The 17,151-nt window shown below is 39.4% G+C and overlaps 1 protein-coding gene across 1 annotated transcript in view; it reads right to left on the bottom strand.

Moving 5' to 3' along the window:
* LOC107831172 (myosin-15) overlaps positions 1-16,879 on the bottom strand; it is a 53,076-nt gene extending 36,197 nt beyond the window's left edge. The window contains exons 1-8 of the mRNA XM_075250375.1: positions 16,365-16,879; positions 16,123-16,266; positions 14,439-14,584; positions 14,194-14,350; positions 9,046-9,104; positions 8,592-8,748; positions 8,182-8,331; positions 7,942-8,078 (exon numbers count right to left, since the gene is read on the bottom strand). Of these exons, the coding sequence (XP_075106476.1) occupies positions 7,942-8,078; positions 8,182-8,331; positions 8,592-8,748; positions 9,046-9,104; positions 14,194-14,350; positions 14,439-14,584; positions 16,123-16,266; positions 16,365-16,484 (1,070 nt within the window). The 5' untranslated portion in view covers positions 16,485-16,879. The remainder of the gene's footprint in view (positions 1-7,941; positions 8,079-8,181; positions 8,332-8,591; positions 8,749-9,045; positions 9,105-14,193; positions 14,351-14,438; positions 14,585-16,122; positions 16,267-16,364) is intronic.
* Positions 16,880-17,151: the final 272 nt, after the last annotated feature.

Raw genomic sequence — 17,151 nt, 5'->3', positions numbered from 1 at the left:
GTAAACAGTTAGCATTTTCAGTATTCTTTAGAGGCTTCGTAGACTATAACCCAGTCAGTCAGATATTAGCAGGCTTTCATGTGTTAGCCTTGTCGGCTATTTGTTTATACTTGCAGACCCTTCAGTATTTTGCGCATCTATGATATTTCAGTCAAGACTCTTTAGTAGATTATCATGCTATATACTTAGCTCTAGCTTACAGTTATACCACATGTTGATCCAGCCATACAGTTGGTTCGCTCGGTCACATGCAGTCAGGCAACGAGTGTCGTGTTACGCTGAGACCATGGTTCGGGGCGTGACAAAACTTGGTATTAGAGCCCTAGGTTCAAGAGTCCTAGGGAGTCTATGAAGCCGTGTCCAGTGGGGTCTCTTTTATGTGTGTGTGCACGCCACACATGTAATCAGTTGACCACCAAGACATCTAGGATTGTTCCATTTCTTTCATACTCTAGATCGTGCAGTTAGAGATTTGCTTTCATGAATCTTTCTAACCCATGCGAATTGCATATTTCAGAAAAATGCCTGCAAAAAGAAAGTACACCAGGAGGGCCTCAGCTACTAGCCAGGGGGCCACAACTAATGCTGCTCAGGAGGAGGACACTCCAGCCCAGAGAGTTGCATCGGGCTCAGTGCCCAGTGCTTCAGACATGGATGTCAGGGGAGCTATCCAGTTGCTCACCCAGATTGTTGCTAATCAGGCTCAAAGGTAGGGAATAAGTGATGTTCATGAGACGGGTAGTCCCAGGTCTAGGGAATTCCTCAACATGAAACCTCCCGTCTTCACAAGGTCCAAAAAGGATGAGGATCCGCAAAACTTCATTGATAGGTTCAAAAGATATTTCGAGTGATGCATGCTACAGACACTGAGGCAGCAAAGCTTGTTGCGTACCAGCTGAAGGATGTTGCCAACATTTGGTATGAAGCATGGGAAGAGTCCCGAGGGGAGGATGCGGATCCTGCGACTTGGAATGAGTTTGCAGATGCGTCCTTGAGCATTTTCTACCCATTGAGGTCTTGGAAGCTAATGCTTTGGAGTTTGAGAGACTCAGACAGAATGATATGAGTGTGAATGAGTACTACCTCAAGTTAGTCTCTCTGGCCAAGTATGCTCCGAAAATGGTATGTGATATGAGGGCCAGAGTTAGGCGGTTTGTGTTGGGGCTTTCAGATGATTTGTTTGCTAATGCTAATATAGCTGCTCAAAATAATGACATGACTATCATTAAGATGGTTGCCTTTGTTCAAAGGAACGAAGACAGGTTGAAGGAAGAAGAGCGGCTACGGAGAGAGAAGGAGACAGTATTCAGCAAGAGAGCTAAGATTGCAGGAAATTTCAACCATGGGGGATCTCAAGCAGGAGGCAATGGCCAGTTTTTCAAGAAATCAAAATCAGGACCTGCTCCATCTTCAGCTAGTTCACCGGTTCAGAGGTCAAAGTTTAACAAGAAACACCAGAATTTCAGAACAGTAGACTCACAGTCCCAGGCTAGTGTGGGCTACAGAGTCCCCGGTTACCCTATTTGCAACACGTGTGGTAAGAGGCACCCAGGGTTGTGTCGTTTGAGCACAAATGGTTGCTTTTGGTGCGGTCAGCAGAGCCACTTCTTAAGGGATTACCCATCGGCAAAGCAGAACAATGGAGGCAATGTAGCTCAGTCCACTAATTCAGCAGCCCATCATAACTCTCAGGCCCAACAAAGGCGCGGTGCAGCAAAGTCTAATAATGCAGGCGGTGGTCAAAACCGCTTGTATGCACTGGCAGACCGTCAGGATACTGAGGCTCGTGGAGATGTTGTCACAGATATGCTAACAATATTCACTTTTGATGTCTCTGCTCTTATAGATCCGGGGTCCACCCTATCTTATGTAACCCCATGTATTGCTAAGAAATTTGGGAAAGAACCAGAAAAGTTGTGTGAACCCTTTGAAGTGTCCACTCCAGTTGGAGAATCAGTTATAGCAAGGTGTATCTATAGGGGATGTCCAGTCAAAGTGCATCATCGTCTTACTGCAGCAGACTTAGTAGAATTGGAGATGGTAGACTTCAATGTGATCATGGGCATGGATTGGTTAGAGTCCCGTTATGCCACAGTGGGTTGTAGAACCAAAATAGTAAGTTTTGAATTTCCCGGTGAACCAGTCTTAGAATAGAATGGTGATGCAGTAACACCTAGGGGTAGGTTTATTTCCTATCTTAAAGCCAGAAAGATGATCTCCAAGGGATATATCTATCACCTAGTTCGAGTTAAGGATGCAGATGCTCAGATCCCCACTCTCCAGTCGGTACCAATTGTAAATGAGTTTCCAAAAGTGTTTCCCGAAGATCTCCCTGGAATCCCCCCGATAGAGAGATTGACTTTGGAATTGATCTACTTCCAGGCACTAAGACGATATCTATTCCGCCTTATAGAATGGCTCCAGCAGAGTTGAAAGAGTTAAAAGTCCAGTTGAAAGATCTTCTAGATAAGGGATTTATAAGGCCAAGTGTCTCACCTTGGGGCGCACCGGTCTTGTTTGTCCGAAAGAAGGATGGGTCTTTGCGTATGTGCATTGACTATCGTCAGTTGAATAAAGTCACCATCAAGAACAAGTACCCTCTTCCCAGAATAGATGATTTATTTGATCAACTTCAGGGTGCCCAGTGTTATTCCAAGATTGACCTCAGATCGGGATACCATCAGTTGAAGGTTAAGGAAGTTGATATTCCAAAAACAGCTTTTAGGACTTGATATGGGCATTTCGAATTTTTGGTAATGTCATTCGGTTTAACGAATGCACCAGCAGCTTTCATAGACCTTATGAATAGGGTCTTGATTTGTTTGTTATCGTGTTTATAGATGACATCTTGGTTTATTCCCGTAGTGAGACTGACCATGCAGAACATCTCAGAACTGTGTTGCAGGCACTACAGGATCACAAGTTATATGCAAAATTTTCTAAGTGTGAATTCTGGTTGAAATCAGTAGCGTTTTTGGGCTATGTCATCTCAGGGGAAGGCGTGAAGGTGGACTTTCAGAAAATAGAGGCAGTGAAGAATTGGCCTAGACCCACCTCAGTATCCGATATAAGAAGTTTTTTGGGTCTAGCAGGATATTATAGGCGTTTTGTAGAGGGATTTTCTTCTATCTCGTCCCCTTTGACTAGATTAACTCAGAAGAAAGTCAAGTTTCAATGGTCGGACGCGTGCGAGAAAAGTTTTGAGGAGTTAAAGAAGAGATTGACTTCAGCTCCAATCCTGACACTACCGGAAGGAACCGAAGGGTTCGTTGTTTATTGTGATGCTTCAGGGATTGGTCTTGGGTGTGTATTAATGCAGCACGGTAAAGTCATAGCCTACGCGTCGAGACAACTCAAGGCTCACGAGAAGAATTATCCGACTCATGATCTTGAATTAGCAGTTGTGGTGTTTGCGCTTAAGATCTAGCGCCATTATTTGTATGGGGTACATGTTGACATTTTTACAGATCACAAGAGCCTCTAGTACATCTTCAAGCAAAGAGAATTAAATCTACGTCAGAGAAGGTGGCTCGAATTACTTAAAGATTATGATGTTGATATCCTCCATCATCCGGCGAAAGCAAATGTTGTAGCCGATACTCTCAGTCGGCGTTCTATGGGAAGCTTAGCTCATGTTGAGGCAGACAAGCGAACTATGATGAAGGAAGTCCACCGCTTAGCAAATCTAGGAGTCCGACTTTTGGACTCCGAAAATGGTGGCGTTGTTCTCCAGAACAGGGCTGAATCCTCCTTAGTAGCCGAAGTAAAAGAAAAACAGTTCAGTGATCCCTACTTATTGTAGCTGAAGGAAGGAATTCACAAACACAAGACTATGGCTTTTGAACAAGGGGGGATGATGGTACTTTGAGATACAGAGGCAGACTATGCGTTCCAGACGTAGATGAGCTCAGAGAGCGGATTATGTCAGAAGCCCACAATTTCAGGTATTTTATTCACCCAGGTTCCACAAAGATGTATCATGATCTTAGGGAGGTTTATTGGTGGAACGATATGAAAAAGAATATAGCAGATTTCGTGGCTGAGTGTCCAAATTGTCAGTAGGTGAAAGTCGAACACTAGAGACCCGGCGATTTAACTCAGAATATAGAAATTCCCATTTGGAAATGGGAGATGATAAACATGGACTTCATAACAGATCTACCTCGCTCGTTCAGGAAGCATGATTCGATTTGGGTGATTATAGACCGACTTACCAAGTCAACTCACTTCTTGCCAGTGAAGACTGAAGACTACAGATTCGGCCGAGGATTATGCCAAGTTGTATATCAAAGAAATTGTCCGATTGCATGGGACTCCTTTGTCCATTATCTCAGATCGTGGTGCTCAGTTCACAACAAACTTTTGGAAATCCTTTCAGAAGGGATTGGGCACAAAGGTGAACCTCAGCACCGTTTTTCATCCTCAGACAGATGGCCAGGCGGAACACACCATTCAGACTCTTGAGGATATGTTGAGGGCGTGTGTTATTGATTTTAAAGGTAATTGGGACGATCATCTACCTCTCATTGAGTTTGCTTACAATAACAGCTATCACTCTAGTATCAAGATGGCACTGTACGAAGCTCTGTATGGGCGAAGGTGTAGATCACTAATTGGTTGGTTCGAAGTCGGAGAAGCGGAGTTGTTAGGACCCGATTTGGTCTATCAGGCTATGGAGAAAGTCAACTTGATACAAAGGCATTTGAAGACGGCTCAAAGTCGCCAAAAGTCCTATTCGAACGTGCGACGTAGAGACTTAGAGTTCCAAGTTGATGATTGGGTGTTTCTGAAAGTATCGCCCATGAAAGGCGTTATGAGATTTGGGAAGAAGGGGAAGCTTAATCCCCGCTATATTGGTCCATATAGAATCCTGCGAAGGATCGGACAGGTGGCTTGTGAGTTAGAACTGCCTCAAGAACTAGCTGCTGTACACCCGGTGTTTCATGTGTCCATGTTGAAAAAATTCATGGGAGACCCGTCTTTTGTGGTTCCTACAGAGATTATAGGGGTTAAAGATAGCCTGTCTTACGAAGAAATTCCAATGGTTATTCTTAATCGTCAAATCCGCTAGCTCATAACTAAGCAAATTGCTTCAGTAAAAATGCTTTGGAGGAATCAAAAGGTTGAAGAGGATACATGGGAAGCCGAGGAAGACATGAAGTCCAGATATCCTCATCTCTTTGAAGAGCAAAAGGAAAATGTGGAAGGTAATTAACCTTTCCATTCAGGTCTTATATTATAATCTCCATGTATTTCAGTATTTACTCAGCTTAGTATTTAGTGATCACGTGCTCGTTCAGTTTGATATACATGTATTCATGATATTCCAGTAATCTCATACCTCCATCACACCCGTTTAATGTCCATAGATAGATAGTCGTAGTTGCAGCCAGGACCATCATTCGAGGACGAATGATTCCAAGGGGGAAATAATGTAACACCCCGTAAAATTCGGCTTAGGTATGAATGAGTTAAAGGAGTAGTAAAGATATATTTTGAACATGTGAAGTCCCATCGAGATGATTATGGGTGAAAATAGTTGTTTCAAAATCAAGATGGAAAGTGAGGTGCATAAGATTTGATAAAATCGACTAAGTTTGCAGAAGGTCTGTCTTCCAGCAGGGTTTAGTGAAAATGTGTAAGGAATTTGGGAAAATTCAAAGCATGAAAGTTGTAGGCCTTTGAAATAGCTTTCCAACGATAGATTGTGGAGCCCAAACGGAGCTTTGTGCAAAAAGTTATGCCCGTTTTACAGAATGGTGCATAACCACCGCGTGCGGCCGCGTTTTATCGCGACCGCGGTCGTGAGGCAGTGCTCCAGCTATTTACCGCGGTCAGGACCGCGGTCACGCCTACTGGGACGTGGTGGCCTACTTGGGAAGTCGTTTTTTTAGCCTTATTTCGTCCCCCACAGCCCCAAAACATAAAAACTTGCTCTGCAAAGGAAAGCTCTCAAAAACCTAACTCCTTAAGGGTCCCTCCACCACCCAAGGTAAGTTTTAATGGTGATTCTAAGTTAATTTCAATTTCCCAACATCTTATTAACATGGGTAAACCCTCCATATCATTAGATATACGATTGGGACATCATTGCTGAGAGAAGGAAGCCTAGAACTCGAATTCAAAGGGTTTGAACTTCAAAAAGGTAATGTCTTCACCCTCTAATTGATTCTAGCATTGGTTTAATGATTATAAACCCTAGTTCATGAGATATGAGTTGATGGGTTTGATAGAAAAACATGAACGATTATGGGGTTGGGGTGTTGAGTGTTGATTATTGGTTAAGGGTGTTGTTTACCTTATGGGTGATGAAGAATAATGTTGATTATAATCATTTGAGACTTTAGAATTTATCTAGGAACATGAGATTGAGTTGTTGGGTGTAGAGACACCATTAATAAGGACTATGAAGCTTTATTTTCACCAAGTGTTTGATAAAATGCTTAAGTGACCAAAACATGAGCATCATAGCTAATATGGAATCCCTTCGACTTGTATTGCTATAGATTAAAGTTGAAAGGGTTGACAAATGTTGTATTACGCACAAGAGCAGGAAGTTAAGGTATGTGAGGCTAACTCTCTATGTTTGGGAATTTTAATGATTCTCCCTACACTACGTTTGTTTTACGACGTAACCAATTGCCTCAGAAATATAGTTAAGCCTAGTTCCTTGAATAGTTATAAAACTTCTATTCTCTAGCTTCATAACTCGTTCATGACTTTCATTCTGAACGTTGTGAGCTCAGTTCGTATTCAATATAGACTTGGGCTTGATGTCCCTGAGTCTCAGTATAGCTTACTCAGTATGTCATAAATAGTTAAAGTTTCAGTGTTCATAATCAGTTCAAGAATACATGTCTCAATCTAGTCCTATTCAGTATTCCAGTATTATGTAACTCAGTGTGATTCAGCATTTCAGTATCATGTATTGTAATATGATTCTCAGTTCCTGATTTTATATTCTTGAATGTTGAACACCTGTATTTGGGCCTGAGGCCGCAGATTATGTTTTATGCATCTTTGGGCCTGAGGCCGCAGTTATGTATACGTATACTTGGGCCCGAGGCCGCAGTTGTGTGTGCGCGCGCGCACACACACACACACACATATATATATTGGGCCTGAGGCCGCAGTTTCATATTCAGAGAAACAGGTTGTTCATCATTCAGAAGAGGGAGTATTCATATCCTTACTTCCTTGTTCAGTTATCAGTTTATCAGCTAGCAGTTCAGTTTCAGTATTTACAGTTCTTTTCTTCAGTTGTTTTACATACCAATGCAATTCAAATGTACTGACGTCCCTTTTGCCCGGGGCCTGCATCTCGCGATGCAGGTAACGATTTTCAGGTTAACGATTTTACTTGCTAGGACATCTCGTATCAGCTATTGGTGAGCCCCAGTCTTTCGGGGCCTTATCTCTCTTTTATTTTAGTCATTATAGTATTTCAGTTAATAAGGTATTCCAGGGACCTTGTCCCGGTAAACAGTTAGCATTTTCAGTATTCTTTAGAGGCTTCGTAGACTATAACCCAGTCAGTCAGATATTAGCAGGCTTTCATGTGTTAGCCTTGTCGGCTATTTGTTTATACTTGCAGACCCTTCAGTATTTTGCGCATCTATGATATTTCAGTCAAGACTCTTTAGTAGATTATCATGCTATATACTTAGCTCTAGCTTACAGTTATACCACATGTTGATCCAGCCATACAGTTGGTTCGCTCGGTCACATACAGTCAGGCATCGAGTGTCGTGTTACGTCCAGACCATGGTTCGGGGCGTGACAAAGCTTGGTATCAAAGCCTAGGTTCAAGAGTCCTATACAAGTAGATGATAAAAAGTTCAATTTTCTTGTTGATTTATGCAGAGAAAAGGACATGAAAATCATCCATCAATCAGAAAAACAAAAGAAGAAGAAGAAAAACATCTTCAAAAAACCACTTACGTAAAAAGCTTAGCAGCCATCTGCAGATGAAACCTGGACTTTTCATCTTTTATAACTGATGAGTCATGTTCTTTGCCCGGAGAGAATTCTATGTTTCCTAGGTGTAGAATTGCTGCCAAGGTACGAAATATTGCTTCCTGTTATTGAAAGGACAATGCAATGCAATAATTAATGAAGTAGAATAATTATGCTACTAAACAAAGAAATATTGATTAGGATAATAAACTACAGCTGCAAAACCTGTTCCTCCTGAGTGATTCCAACAATGTCCATAGCTCTCCTTGTCTTGATATACTCCTCAGCATTGCTAACTCCATCTAGCTCATAGGTTTTGCTCTGGTTCAAGTAGTGAAAATCACTCGGATGACCTAGCTTGTACCTCTCAGCATCCTGAAGAAGTAAGAACATAAAAGAGAAATAACCTTAAACTTTTACTGTGATAGTCAAATCGCATCAACTAGCCACTTGGAACAACCTAAACTACAGCATACACATCAATGATGTCACCACATAGAAGTTAATATACACACAAGGAAAAGAATATCAGAACACACATTTCACTTGGCATGAAGAATTTTTTTTGAAAATGAAAACATGAAGAATTTCATGAATTAAACATCATAACCAAGCACATGGAGGGAAGAAAATACCATTCCGGATGCACATAATTGATAAAAGCAGTGATAATTCCTCTCAGGATCTGTTATCTGAACAACGCGAGATCTCTCCAGAAGATAAGTCCTAATTGCAGCACCAGATATTCTACCACTTGCATCAAATTGGATCTCAACAAACTTGCCAAAACGACTGCAAGACACAAGGATTAGAGGTATTAATCATAATTCAATTGACCTCAAGAATGGCTGCCCCATGTTCTGCTATCACTTTACTGAATAAGTACAAGTTCAACAATTACAATTAATTTGAAATAACAAGTTTCATAATAAAATGGTGAAAGACAAGACAGAGAGATTCCATATAAAGGAGAAAATTATGCTTTTACAGAAAACAAAGAAACCAGCTTCACCGCTGAAATAATGAACATCACCGATTGCATCAAATGATACATGTGAGCAATGCGAACATTAGTAGTCAAAAACACACCTTGAATTGTCGTTCCTAATAGTACGTGCATTGCCAAAGGCCTCCAGCAACGGGTTAGACTAGACCAAAAATGAAAAAGGATTAAGAGTTAGTAATCTGAACCTTTTTAACTGCAAAAAAAATCAACCAAATTTAATCATCAATGAAAGAATTTCACTAAAAACAAAAAAGAAAAAGAAAAGGGAAAAAGAATCTCACTACAGTAAATAGAAAACACTGAAACAATAAAGAATCATAGAGGATGATCTCCAAGCAATTAGAATTGCATTAGCAATCTTAACCTAACTGGCACTACATCTAGATTTTGATGATGAAAAAACACTAGGCTAGAAACTAACTGTTCCAATGACATGAGAATGACAGTAAGAACACTACAGTTTATTTATTGAGCTTTAGTCTGTCATTTGCTGATTTGATGGAGAAAGAATGTTGTCAATTCGCGTGCAAGAAGAATGTTGATGCTTCGTAAGGTAATGGGATAAGATGATTAGTCCTTTACATCTGGAAAAGGAAGGATGCTATCCCTCCCAGTCTGAGCCACATTAGCTTTGTTAGATAGTTATGTGTAAATAGTCCTAGTCCCATATGTAGTAAGAGTAGAATATGTCCTAGTCCCGTATGTAGTAGGAGTAGAATATGTCCTAGTCCTATATGTAGTAGGAGTAGAATATGTATTATATATAGGGCTCATTGTATCATTGTTAATAAATAGATTTTTCTCCCGTGCATTCTCACATGGTATCAGAGCTTCAGTGAGAAAATTATCGCTGAGCGTCATTCCAGCGCATCCGGGAAGAAAGATCTCGTCGCCGTGCAATTTTCCGGCAACTTCGTTTTGTTCCCAGGGTTCATCACTAATACAATGGTGTTGTGCATATACCAATACCACCATCAGATCTGAAACCCTTGTGTGACCAAACCCTAGAAATTCCAGTCCCATCTGAACAAAAAAGTCAGTCACCGTGCGTCTTTCCGGTTGACGACTCAAGATTGAATTGCGTTATTTCCTCATCGGCAAGTGTTGTGCGAAAACCAACACTATCATCTTGTTCGGGAAATTCAGGCGACAAAACCCCAATCAATCGCTCCGGCAGAAAGTCATGTGCCTCCACGCGCCGCCAAAATTAGGGTTTCGGCGAGCTACATTAACTTTTCCAACGTGTGTGAGCCATTCCGGCCACTTTTTGACAAAACTTCTTCAGGACAACTTACTTGTCCAGTGATTCCGAACCTACCCATATAGATTACATCAAATGCTGACAATTTTTATTTTCTCCGGCGTGAACATTGCACTTTTTCCGACGTAAACGGTTCACTTTTTCCGACGTAAACAGTTCACTTTTTCCGGCGTAAACAGTGATTTCCAGAATTCTATTTTCTGTTGGTGTTTGAGAATCTATTTTGTAGTGTGGAATTTGGCATAGTCTCACTATTTTCAAATTTTTCTGGAGACTTTTCGGCATCATCAACCACCTGGTTTTGTTGCTCAAGGGAGTCTAGTGGCCTTGTATGTCGAATGATCAGCTTGCAAATATTTTCACCAAGTCCCTCACTGATCCTCGTATTAGTTACATATGTAACAAGCTCAGTACATATGATTTGTATGCACCGGCTTGAGGGGGAGTGTTAGATAGTTATGTGTAAATAGTCCTAGTCCCATATGTAGTATGAGTAGAGTATGTCCTAGTCCCGTATGTAGTAGGAGTAGAATATGTCCTAGTTATATATGTAGTCGGAGTAGAATATGTATTATATATAGAGCTTATTGTATCATTGTTAATAAATAGATTTTTCTCTCATGCATTCTCACAAGCTTCATGACAGGAACATTCATTGTTGCGTGCAGATTTACAGGTTCCTCTCGTATGACATCCCTCATCACAATGTGAAATGTTTTGATCTGATCAGTTTTTCTTTCCTGGGCGCATTTAGCAAACTGTTGGAATGAACAGCCATCCAATAAGTTTATGGAGATGCCACCTCCAGTGCAGTTAAGATGCATAGAAGTCTTGACAAAGAAATGGATTATAAAATTTGTGCATCTATTTTGTCCACGCAGCTCGATCTGAAGCTTGAACATCTGAATGGTTTTCTAAGTGAATATCATATCCTTAAGAACTGTTGTGTTAGTTGAACCCAATACAGCGAGATTCAGACACTGCTGATAGGCTAGGAATAAGCGTCATGAAAGGGCAAACTGGATGGAGTGATAGTGGTCTACTGAAATGGCTGCACATGCCAGCGCATGTACTGATAAAGAAAGGGCTCTGGTTCCACATGTGAGGTACACGAGACTCTTCTGAGGTCAACACTTGTAATTTGAGGTAGATGTCTACATGTTTTCGCTATTACTGAGAGGATATAGTGGACCTCTACTGGAAGTTGCAAATTGAAGAACCAAGATCTGTCATATTGGCTCTGTTTCAGTGTTTTGCTTTGTTTTTTTTTTCTTTAATGAGAAACCAGAGGATGGACTCACATATTGACTCTGATAACATGTAAAGATTTGAGAATGAAACTTATTATTCCCTCAAGCCAATGAAGAAAGATAATGTTTACAAGTTTACAAGTAATCCCAAGAAAAAGAAGAGCATGTCATTGCAACCCATAAATCTCTGAATTCCACAGTTATACGGATTCGGGATTTTTCATATTTACAAGTCATAGTATCTTGCTTCATTTTCATATTCTTAACGTATTTAAAAGGATGGATAAAATATTGCATCTCCACTATTATCATTTCTAATATATATGAGGAGCCAACTCAATTTTCCCAAGCATAAAGAGGACTCAATTGAGGAAACCTCTATCTCCCTTCTTGTTCAAATTGGTTAGGGTAGTCTTGAGCAGAACGATAGATACAACAGCTGGAGAGGACGGCTAAAAGGTTTCAGGATGCAAATAGCTCAGATCCAGGCAGTATCTCTTACATTTTGTATGAGGATGACACAATGGTTCTTGTGATGCTGATGTGATATTGTTAAAATTCCTGAAAATAATCCTAATAGCCTTTGAAGTTGTTTTAGAGTTGCGCATCATCCTGGAAATAAATTACATTATATCCCATGAATGAGGTGGAAAGCGTGCAGCAACTAGCAGAGGTTTCTACAAATTAGCCTTCTGCCCGCCAACCTATCTGACTCTTCCCGTAGGGACAAGCAAAGCTTTATCACTGTTGCAAGGGGTTATTGAGAAGTTTGAGGAAAAAATAAGATTTTTGGAAACAGCATTATTTATCTTTTGGAGGTAAGGTAACTCTAATAAATAGTGTACTTGATATCTCACCTACTTATGCTATGTCACTGTTTCCACTTCCAAAGAAGGTGGAAAAGCAGCCTACAAAGTAGAGTGCTTTTCATGGTTAGTAGCTAAAGAGGGTCTGGTGCAAGAGGTATGACTATTTGCAACAGATGTGTCAATAATTTCCTGAAGAAAATTATGAAGACGCAAAGCACCCCTTTTTTTTTTGGAAGGAAAAAGTTAGGCAAAGCACTTATTCATCCACAGCAGAATCACAAATCAGATCCGGCACATGTCTATGAATTTGCTTAAGTTAAATGGTGAAAATCCCCTAAAGACCTACAACTTTGATGGAATAGAAGAAGACTACAAAAAGATGATAAAAGGTTGTGGACCACTACACTAGAGGCTATAAGTTTTTTTTTTTTTTGGGGACAGAGAGAAATCAAAGATACTATAAAGCAAAAAAGAAAAATCTGTGTATCTTAAAGCATAGATGTTTAACTCTCATAGCCTTTTGGTGCAAAAATGCAAATGTAAGAAGTAGACAGGATGGTTAATTTCCTTGATTTTTTTCACACGTAGCTAGTGTTGTAATATGCATACTACTTGGTTTGTACTACTTATCCATTGCACTCTCTAGTGCTCTTCTTTAATAAAATTTTCATTACATTTTTAAAAGAAATGGAAAAGCAGCTGCATATGTTGAGGAAGATTTTTCCCTGTGGGAACACAACTGCCAAGAAAAGATATTCCGCCTTATGAAATGGGAGAAGTGTCTAGAACTAAAAAAGATGGTAAGTTAGAGGTTAGGGCTAAGTAATCTGATCCTTCAGTAGAAGTTTATTATATAAGTGGCTTTCGGGATGTAGAAGCTTATTATATAAATGGCATTGGAGATGTAATGGAGAAGATGGGTGCTCTTTGGAGGGGAGTGGTCTTTGCAAAGTATGTGATTTTTAATAATTTAAGTGCTAAAGTGGCACAAGCCCCCCATGAATATGGTTTCTGTGTAACTATATATTAAGCCTTTAGCCAGAATTCAAGCCTTTCACAACAGTCACAGTTGGAAACTGGCATAAATCAAGTTTTCCGAGTGATACAAGGTGAGAGAAATACCGCAATATAAATAATTTGGTGGTGCTACTGGATGCAACTGTAGCGCATACAGATCTGAGAAAGTATGGTATATATAATACTAAGAAGAGACTTGTCAGACTGGAAATGGACAGCCAAAATTGTTGGCCAGGTTGGAGGAGAAGGGACAGAATAGTGAATGCAAAGACATGTTAAGAGTGGATAACTGACAGTAGAGGTACTTTTACTGCCAAATCTAGCTATAAAACTTTATTTTCAACAAAAATGGAGGCGTGACTTTAGAATGCAATCTGTGAAACCACGGCATCCCCTAAGGTGGCACGCTTTGGGTGGATTGCAATCAATGGAATTTACTCACACGTGATAATCTAATGAAGAGGAGAATTTTACTATAAAATAGATGTCATATGTGTGAAGTGGGAGAAGAAACTGTAGCTAGCTTCCATCATAGCTCATAAGGAAGCATGTTATCTGTACTTCAAATCCTATCTAAAGCTGCACTTTCTTGGTGCTTGCAGTAAATAATAACCATACCTGACTACTTCTTTCGAGTTATAAAAGAAAGTTGCTCTCACCAACAAAGACAAAGTTGAAGAAATTGAAAAATACATTCTAATGAAGCTAATAGATCACTAAGCAATCAGTCCCATCCAGGGAGATGCTATTCCTATGTCGACATGCCGAAAAATATGACACCCTTCTGAGAATATAACAATCTAGACCCAATAATGGAAATTCATTAAAGTTACAGAGAGAACCACCATGAGATGTTTTGCCTCTAAAACCATTAAGCAACAGCCAGCAAGTTACCTCGAGAACCTGTTGTTCAACTGTTCTGTCATCATCAGCAGCACGACCACCAACATAGGTAAGGTATTGCATTATCAATTTTGTTGTCTCTGTTTTCCCTGCTCCACTTTCGCCACTAACCAATATAGATTGGCTTTGGTTCTCAGACATCATAGCCCTAACAAAGAAATTTGAGCAAAAATAGATCACCATTTGGTTCACTTTTGGCAAACCTAACTAGATCCTCAAATGACCAGTCACCAAACCTGTATGATGCATCAGCCACAGCAAACACATGCGGGCTAAGCTCACCGAATGGAGCTCCTTTATATTGCTCCATCATGTGCACGTTGTACAGATGAGGAAGTTTAGTGAATGGATTGACAGCAATTAAGATGCTTCCTGTGTACGTCTATTAAAGGGGAAAAGGGGGAAAAGCAATTATATCACAATGCATAAGTAGGATGACGGTGTTAGAGCATATGAAAAAATGGCTATTTAAGTTAACATCGACAGGAACTGCAACTACTGAAACCCCCCAGGCAAGAGCAATGATTCTTAACTAAAGCTACTGATTTTAAGCACATTGTTATATGCAAATAGCTTTTGGTTCAAAATTTAGGTTAGCACACCATATGTCAAAATCGATGAGACATTCTAGAATCAGTGGCGGATCTATGTGGAGGGGCAGGGGTTCACATGCACCATGCTCCTCTTCCTAGACTATGTATAACAATGCTATATATCTTGAAAACTACTTAAATACAAGTGTATGCATCCAAACTCAAAGAGTCATATGGTGCAATTACTGGTGCACCTTTATAAGTGAGTTTGGGGGTTAAATCACATGTTTGTCTTCTTGTTTTTTTTCCTCTCTTTTTTCCTAGAATTGGACCCACCCATGGGGATGGGCAAGTCTGGTATCCCTTCTTCATTTTAGTTAAGTACTTTTATTTTTCTTTGTTTGGTTTATTCTTTCAAATTTTTAAATTCCCACACATTGAAATCCATATTCTCCTATTGTTGCTGTAAAAGTTTGTTTAATTCAACAAATGTCTATATTAAAACTAGCAGCAGTGGAGGATATAGTATATAGTCAATGGGGTTCACATAAATTGAAACGGAGGGAGTATATATATATATATATATATATATATATATATATATATAAATCTAACTCGATAGTTTTACAGTGCAATGGGTTCAACGGTAAGAATCTAAAGGTTGAACCTATGAAATTTAAATCCGGGATCTATTTATTCGTAGTAGTCCACCAATCTTCTTGAAATCCTAGATCTATCCCTGTCTAGAAGGCCCGCACAAGATATAGCTTCAAATCTTTCCTCACCAAAATATTTTCAAGGATATACTTTAAGCAAATATTGCAAACACATTGCAGCAGTCTGGGGGCAAATATCAACTGCTACAGTGAATAAACTCAATAAAGTGTATCAATTAAGCCAGAGGGCCCATTTGAGTAGAATAACAAAGTAACATCCAGAACAAGGTAGATATACTATTCATCTACCAGAACAAAAGTAGAACAAGGAATTGAACAAATATGGCGCAGGTTGATAATGGAATTTCATTGACTTATTCCTAAAACCCTAAATGGATCGAATGCAGAACCATTTTAGAAGCTTTATTTTACTTTTCTTAGTACTCCATATAGACACTAGTAAGAATAACACTACTTCAAGAAATAAGATAAAGATCCATTAATTAAATTATGATACATTATGTTTTCCTTCCTCCTCCAACCAACCACTATACAATAAGCTTGTAACCCTGCTCCACGCCCAAAGCATCTTTCTTTAACTGGTAGGTAAAGCTAGAAGAGGCATCACTAACACTATGCGCAGACATGAAAGCTCTATCAATAGAAGGATTCAAGTTTTTTCTTAATTTATAAAAGAGAAATTATCAAGAAATGTAAAAATGAGAACTAACATAAATTTCATTAAGAGCATATCTTCTCTGAAGATTGTCTAAAACACCGGGTTCATTCAAATAAGTCAATTTGGTCATGTCATCAACTCCTCCATGGTCTGCCTCTTCATCCCTTGGGTACAACTTCTCCGGTAAAGCTAACATCTACAAAAATTAATTAACATTTTTCAATCAACCCATTTGACTAAAAAAAATTGGTCAAAATCAACAGAGAAAAATTCAAAATTTGAAAGTGCTCTCACTTTCTTCCCAGAATCAGTAACGACTTGAACTTGTTTACCGATAAAATCAGTCACTCCAGCTGCAACCCAGGCGGAACTTTTGTCTTCGACCCATACTTTAGAGCCCTTTCGCAGTGTCATTTTTTGGATTTTGGATTAGCTAAAGCGGCATAAAATATCAACTATCAACTATTCTGTGTGAAAAAATGGGGATTTTTTGGATTTGAAATTTGAAGTAGCATCAGCAATTAGAAAAACCCTAGAGAGAGAAAGTTCAAAAAAAAAAGGACGATATCAAGAGAGAAGAAAATATTGATTTTATCAGCTTCCCGCCCTAAAACCAAAAATGGAGCATCTGACACAGTCCAAATTTTTGGCCTTCTGTTGCCTAGCGTTTTCTTAAGAGTATATTTACTAAATGGGGAACTTAGAGCTCGTGATAGACAAATTGAGGTAGAATTTTTGAAAACTTTCTTAATTTGGATAGAATTGTTCCAAGTTTTAATTTTGTTCCATTTACTACAAAATTGATGGTTAACCGTTAGAATTAGATGCTTCTTCTGTGTAATAATCTTTGTCAAACTAAAGTATTAAGATATACACAAAAGGTTTATATATGTACTTCGTTATATTTTAGGTCTAAATATATTTTTGTCGTAATATCATTGGTTCAAATATACTTTTCTTTTGTTAAGTTTGTCCAAGGTAAACATCCAATCTTATGTGGCACTGACATTTGATGAGGTGGATGTCACGTGGCATCCATCTCATTACACCTAACCCATTTTACCCCTCTCTATTTATTTTT

The sequence above is a fragment of the Nicotiana tabacum genome, chromosome 1 (assembly GCF_000715075.1).
Source record: "Nicotiana tabacum cultivar K326 chromosome 1, ASM71507v2, whole genome shotgun sequence".
In the NCBI taxonomy this organism is placed as follows: Eukaryota; Viridiplantae; Streptophyta; class Magnoliopsida; order Solanales; family Solanaceae; genus Nicotiana; species Nicotiana tabacum.
The sequence above is the reverse complement of the archived record's forward strand: the minus strand, read 5'-3'. Positions and strand labels throughout refer to the sequence as shown.